The following is a 6299-nucleotide window of genomic DNA, read 5'->3' as shown; positions in this document are numbered from 1 at the left end:
GGTGACCGCCCGCAGCCCGGGTTCGCGGAGCTCCCGCTGCGGTGAGCGCGTCGCCCCGGCCCCGGCTGCCGCCAGGAAGACTTGTTGCTGCTGCGCTGCGGCCGCCGCGGGGAAGCCGGCAGCTCCCGGGGCTCGGTGCGGTCGGGGAGCCGGAGGGGGGCCGGTGGGAGTGTGAGCGCGCGCGTCCCGACCGCTCGCAGTGCGCCTGGCCTGTGCGCTTCCTCGTCTTGTTTTATTGTGGGGGTGCGGGGGGGCTGTGCCCCAGCCCCGAGCGTCTGTGTGCCCCGTGCCCGCGGGGGGAGCGTGCGCGCTTGCCCCTGCCTCCCTTGCGTCCTGGGGCCCACCTCTCCCGCGCCCGCCTCCCTCCCCGGCGCTGCCTGCCCCAACCTCAACCACCTGTGCACCCGAGAAACCCAACTCCTCCCGCTCGCGCCCCGGGGGGCAGGCAGGCAGGGGCAGGGCCACGCCGCAGTGGGGGCCCGCCGCCGCCGCCGCCGCCTCCTGCCTCCTCCTGCTCGCCTCTCCCCCCGCCCCCGTCTGACGCGGCCTCCTCGGGAAGGGTGTTTGGAGGGCAGCGGCCGCCCCAAGCCGGAGCCCCGCAGCGCTGCTTATGATCAGCTCGGTGTGTGTCTCCTCCTACCGCGGGCGCAAGTCGGGGAACAAGCCTCCGTCCAAAACATGTCTGAAGGAAGAGATGGCCAAGGGCGAGGCGTCGGAGAAGATCATCATCAACGTGGGCGGCACGCGACATGAGACCTACCGCAGCACCCTGCGCACCCTCCCGGGCACCCGCCTCGCCTGGCTGGCCGATCCCGACGGCGGGGGCCGGGCGGAATCCGATGGCGGCGGTGCGGGCAGCAGCGGCAGCAGCGGCGGCGGGGGCTGCGAGTTCTTCTTCGACCGGCACCCGGGCGTCTTCGCCTACGTGCTCAACTACTACCGCACGGGCAAGCTGCACTGCCCGGCCGACGTGTGCGGGCCGCTCTTTGAGGAGGAGCTCACCTTCTGGGGCATCGACGAGACCGACGTGGAGCCCTGCTGCTGGATGACCTACCGGCAGCACCGCGACGCCGAGGAGGCGCTCGACATCTTCGAGAGCCCGGACGGAGGCGGCGGCGGCGGCGCAGGGCCCAGCGACGAGGGCGGCGACGAGGAGCGGGAGCTGGCCCTGCAGCGCCTGGGTCCCCACGAGGGCGGCCCGGGCCAGGGTGCCGGGGCCGGGAGCTGCCGCAGCTGGCAGCCCCGCATGTGGGCGCTCTTCGAGGATCCCTACTCGTCTCGGGCGGCCAGGGTGAGTGGCAGGATGAAGGGGCTGTGAAGGGGTCCAGGTGGTGGTGGGTAGGGACAGCCTGGAGAGGGACCCTGGAGAGACTGTGGCTTACCTTACCCTGGTGGCTTTGCCCTCTCCCAACCCATCTCCGGGGAGTTACACACTCCCACCCTCTCCAGTATGCCTCATGGGGAGCTTGCACACACTTCACAGGACTACTTGGATCTAATCCCAGCAGTCTCCCTGCAGCACCGCCCCCCTCCCCCCCGCAGAGTGGGGTGCTCTTAGCTCTCTTCCACCCCCTTTTCAGGTCGCTGGTCTGGACTGTTGTCTCATGCCCCCCATGCCTCAACAGAGCCTCGTTTTGGGAATTAGGCCCTCTGCTGGGGTCAAGGAGGGTTTAGGAGATGAGCACCAGGGTGTGTTAGGCACCTATTTTGGCCAGCAGGCATCAAGCTGGATGCTTCCCTGGGTAGTAGGAACGATTCCTTGGTTCTAGGCCACAGGCTTCCAGCATCTTCGGTTCATGGCAGGCAGTGGTGGGACCAGAGCTCAGGCCTCTGGGCCAGGTTTTGGAGAGGCCTTCTCTTGTGAAAAGATAAATCAAGATGCATGCCCCATGCCATCTCCCCCCGGGGGGACAAGCCTGGCCAGGAGCACATGTGGCCTGGCCTGGCTTCAGCAGAAAGAGGAACAATAAGCAGGGCCTGGTGTTCTGGGCCCTTTGAGCCCCCACAGCTAGAGGGGAGGCAAGGGCGGTGGGGGGGGGGGGGGATGGTGGTGGTACCAGACTCCTCACTGCTGTTTTTCCTTGGCTGCAACACGCATTTCCCAGAAACCCCTGGGGCACGTTCCTGCGTGAATTGTGTGTGTGAACAGGTTGGTTTAGGCAAGACCGAGGCTTTTCCCACCTAACTCTGCCACTGAGTTGATTCTGACTCAGAGAGACAGGAGAATGGCCCTGGTGGGTTTCTGAGGCTGTACATCTTTCTGAGCCCATCTTTCCCGTCAAGTGTTCGTTGGGTCTGAACGGCCGACTTGATGGTTAGCCTCCCAATGCACATCCCCCTGACGCCAGCCACGCCACCAAGCTTCTCAGAACTCAATTTAGGGCCCCTTCATCCCTTCCTATCTAAGGGCTGGTAGGAGAGATACTCAAACTCTCCCCACTATAATGGGGCAGCTATTAAAAAGTGCTTTTAACCCTAAAGGATGGCTTTACCGATAACGATGACACCAAACAGTTACTGTCTGGTGGATTCCTTCTCCCGGCTTTAGCTTCAGTAGAAGAAAGCCCTGGGGGCCGGACCCTGGCCTCCTGGGACATCCTGAGGCTGTAGCTGGGTCTGTCTGGCCAACAGGAAAGCCACATGATTTGTTGGATCTGGACTGTTTCCTGACCTGGACACAGGTTGTCACCTTTGTCCTCCCAAGTTGTCATGCTAATGAGTCTCAGAGCCCTGCCACCCCCAGCTTCACCTGTACTGGGCCTCTACCCAGTCATGGAAGGAAACATTCCACTTCCCAACCCAGGGGAGGCCAGACAGTGGGGGGAGGGAGGGCTGCCAAGAGGGCCCAGGCTGGCATACTCACCAGAACATACTAGCCAGAGAAGGGAGGTGTCGGGCAGTGGCCTCCCCTGAGCCTCCAGTAGGGACGGGACCTTACTGAGCACTGAGGAAGAAGCCCGCGGCAGCTGCCTTCACCTTTTTCTTACAAGCCCAACACCAGGGCAGCTCCAGGGGAGAGCGTGGCAATGGTGTGGCCTGGCCTAAGGGCCAGGTGAGTGCTGTCCATGGGCGTCCCACACAGTAAACGCAGCCTGCTAGTGGCAGCTCTGGTCTGGCTGCCCCAGAGGGACACGCACAGATATCCCCCTTTAAGGAAATGAGGAAGAGGAGAGAGAGAGACTTTTAGCTTGATGGAGATGGGGGAAGGGGACAAGCCAGAGAAGCAGCACTGAGATGAGGTGATTAGGGGAGCCAGACCCGACCGCTGAGTCTTCTGGGCTCTCTGGAGGCTTTTCACCTGCTCGGATGCGTCCCTCTGGAGTTCCAGGAGAGAGTACCACTAGTGAGTGTGTTTCTCATTAGCGCTCAGCAGGGAACCCAACCAAGGGGGCTCTGCGAATAGGCTCAGGGCCTGGGCTGCCCCATTGCTAGCCCTGCAGGATCCCAAAGTGTTGTCCTTTTAGGTGTTGATGAGTAGATTTTTCAATCCAGAGTGGCTTCCTGTGACAGAGTAGAATTGCTCCCTGGGGTTGTATTAGCCGTGGTCTCTACTGGAGCAAATCACCAGGTCTTCCTACAGTGGATACGAACTGCCAACCTTTCCATTGGCCGAGCGCTGAACCCTAGCACCATCAGGGCTCCCTGGCACAGCAGCGGAGCGCTGCCTTTTTGACATGGAATCACACCAGCCAGCCAGGGCATGCCGGTTGCCATCTGAAGTATGGGGCAAGGCAGGGTGAATTCTCCCTGTTTCTGCCACGAGAGAACGGAGCCTCGGCAGTGAAGGGTCTGGCCAGAGACACTGAACTAGCAGCAGAGCCGGCAAACCTCCCTGCCTTTCCAGTCACCTCGCTCTTCACCCTAGTGTGAGTAGCTGCATGGACCGGCCTATGAGCCAAAAGAGGACGTGCCCACTGCAAAGGAATGCGAGGAGGGCAGCCCTCCAGCTGCTCACAGTGACCCACAATGAGGGTTACAAGAATGTCTTTACTGCCACTTACTGAGCACCTTGTGTAGGTACTTCCCCTTGTACCAAACCAAACCCACTGCCATCGACCCATAGTGATGCTGTACCAGGTTTCCAAGACTGTTGATCTTTATGGGCACAGGTGAGCCTCATCTTTCTCCCTCAGAGAACTTGGTTGGTTTGAACCGACCAGCTTTGTGCTTTGCAGCCCAAAATACTGCGTGGTGGTGGGTATGATCTGGGGAGGAAGAGATACTATTCCCATTGAAGGGATTGGGAAGCAGGATGTTCAGGGGTAAACAGCTTCCCAGAGATCACCGGCTCCAAAGGGGCTCCAAAGCGGGCCTCCTTGCCTCCCAAGCCCTGACCCTCTGATGACAACCTAGTCTTCCCGCTGGCCTGGCCTGGGAGTTGTTCTGGAAGTTCTCTTCCTCCTGTGGGTGACAGCCGGAGACCTACGAGCCAGATGGGGACATCCAAAAGGAACTTGCTCTGGTATCCCTTTATGCCTAAGGGGACAGTCTTGTTCAAGGGGTCCTGGGCTTAAGCCCTCCCCCTGCCACTTCCTCTGACCACCTCAGTACCACTGCGACTCTCTCCCTACTCCCCCCACCCTCTTCCCTGTTCGCTCAGGTGTTCAAGCAGCCTTCCCTCCACCAGCCACTGCCTCTCTGGAGGGAAGGGCCCTGCAGCCCGGAGCTCCCAAGCTGGGTCAGGGAGGGCTGGGGTGCTGGCCGAGGGCGACCAAGGGCAGAGGCGCGCACCCCGCCCATCTCAAGGCGTCTCTTCTCACACAGCGGTCTGGTCATTTGAGTAGCGTGTTATGACAGGAGCCAAGCAGACACAAACGGAAAGTGAGCTGAGCTGATTATGGGAGCCTGTTGCCTAGCTACCGGCCTGGCCTGTGGCGCCATTCCCGTAAGTCAGGTTCCCGGCCTGGGGTGCTCACCACTGCTCCTTTCACTGTGGTTGGCCCCTGGGCAGCAGCTGCTGTGGCCTGACCACAGTGAGGACAGGCTGGTCTTGTGTCCACCTGTCCACCACCCAGGCAGAGGGCAGTCTCACTAGCAACAGCCAGGAGGCTTCAGGGCTTGAAGGGGTTTCACAGAGGCTTGGACCGTCTCCATACCTATAGAATTGTACCTCCTTTTCTGAGGACTTGATGGATGGGGACCCTTCCTCACACTCAGTCTCCAGAGAGACCTCGGGCTGATTGAGCTTTAACTTGGTGCCCCTATTACAGAGTTTATCAACAACAATAAAAACCAAACCCACCGTCATCAAGTCCATTGCCACTCACAGGACTCTGTAGGACAAAGAACTGCCCTCTTGGGTTTCTGAGACTTGCACCTTGCAGGAACAGACAGCCTCATCTTTCTCCCCGGGAGTAGCTGGCTGGTGGGTTTGAACTGCTGACTCTGTGTTTAGCAGTCTGGCATTACAGACCGCGCTCTCCCACAGGACTTCCCGCTCTGAAGTGGCCCATAGCTTCCCAAGTGCTCCAGGCATGCAGCTCGGGCTGGGCTTTGCATCTACGCCCCCCAGACCCGCTGCCATGGAGTGAATTCGAACCATAGCGACCCTGCAGGACAGAGTAGAACTGCCCCTGTGGGTTTCTGAGATGGTAACTCTTCCTTCTCAGGAATAGAAGGCTTGACCATGCTGTGGCGTGGTTAGTGGTTTTGAACAGCTGACCTTGTGGTTCGCAGCCCAACACGTAACCCCTCACGGAGCCCCGGTGGCTTAGTGGATGAAGCGTCTGGCTGCTAGCAGGTAGGTCAGCAGTTTGAAACCACCAGCCGCTCCATAGGAGAAAGATGAGGCTTTCTACTGCTGTAAGGAGTTAAGAGTCTCAGAGACCCACAAGGGGAGTTCTACCCTGACCTGTGGGGAGAAGCGCCCCTCTTGTGTGAGATGCTCCCTTGGTCCGAGTGAGCCAGGGATTATTACCCTCCATTTCCAGAAAAGGAAACTTACCCTGAGAGGGTAAGTGTCCCACAGCTTCAAACCTAGGCTCAGCTGCCTCCTGTACCTGCTGCTTAGAGAGAGCCTCAGGCTTTGGGGGTCCGGAGGGCACCTCTCAGCAAGAGGCAGAGGGAGGGGTGAGGGTGTTCTGTTCCTTCTCCCCTCTCCCCCCAGCCCTTCCAATGTATCTTCCTCTGCAGACTTAAGCTCGGGTCTCCTTTCCGCAAAGAATGACCCAGATCTTAAGTTCTCTCTCTCGTGTTTATCCCCCTATGCTGCGGCTTTCTTAGGGAAAAAGGCAAAGGCTGGGTTGGGAGGGGCGGGCCTGGTTCCCCCCTGGTGCAAGCAGAGAAGGGAAGTCAAGGCC

General features: G+C 60.1%; 1 protein-coding gene across 4 annotated transcripts in view; it reads left to right on the top strand.

Annotated features, from left to right (window-relative positions):
• Window positions 1-96: 96 nt before the first annotated feature.
• Window positions 97-6299, top strand: part of KCNC4 (potassium voltage-gated channel subfamily C member 4) — a 54303-nt gene continuing 48100 nt past the window's right edge. For all 4 annotated transcript variants that reach the window (XM_045292147.1, XM_004699203.3, XM_004699204.3 and 1 more), the window contains exon 1: window positions 97-1291. In XM_045292147.1, the coding sequence (XP_045148082.1) occupies window positions 611-1291 (681 nt within the window). In that variant the 5' untranslated portion in view covers window positions 97-610. The remainder of the gene's footprint in view (window positions 1292-6299) is intronic.

Source organism: Echinops telfairi, unplaced genomic scaffold (assembly GCF_000313985.2).
Source record: "Echinops telfairi isolate 266 unplaced genomic scaffold, ASM31398v2 ScPeMD7_443;HRSCAF=831, whole genome shotgun sequence".
In the NCBI taxonomy this organism is placed as follows: Eukaryota; Metazoa; Chordata; class Mammalia; order Afrosoricida; family Tenrecidae; genus Echinops; species Echinops telfairi.
The sequence above is the reverse complement of the archived record's forward strand: the minus strand, read 5'-3'. Positions and strand labels throughout refer to the sequence as shown.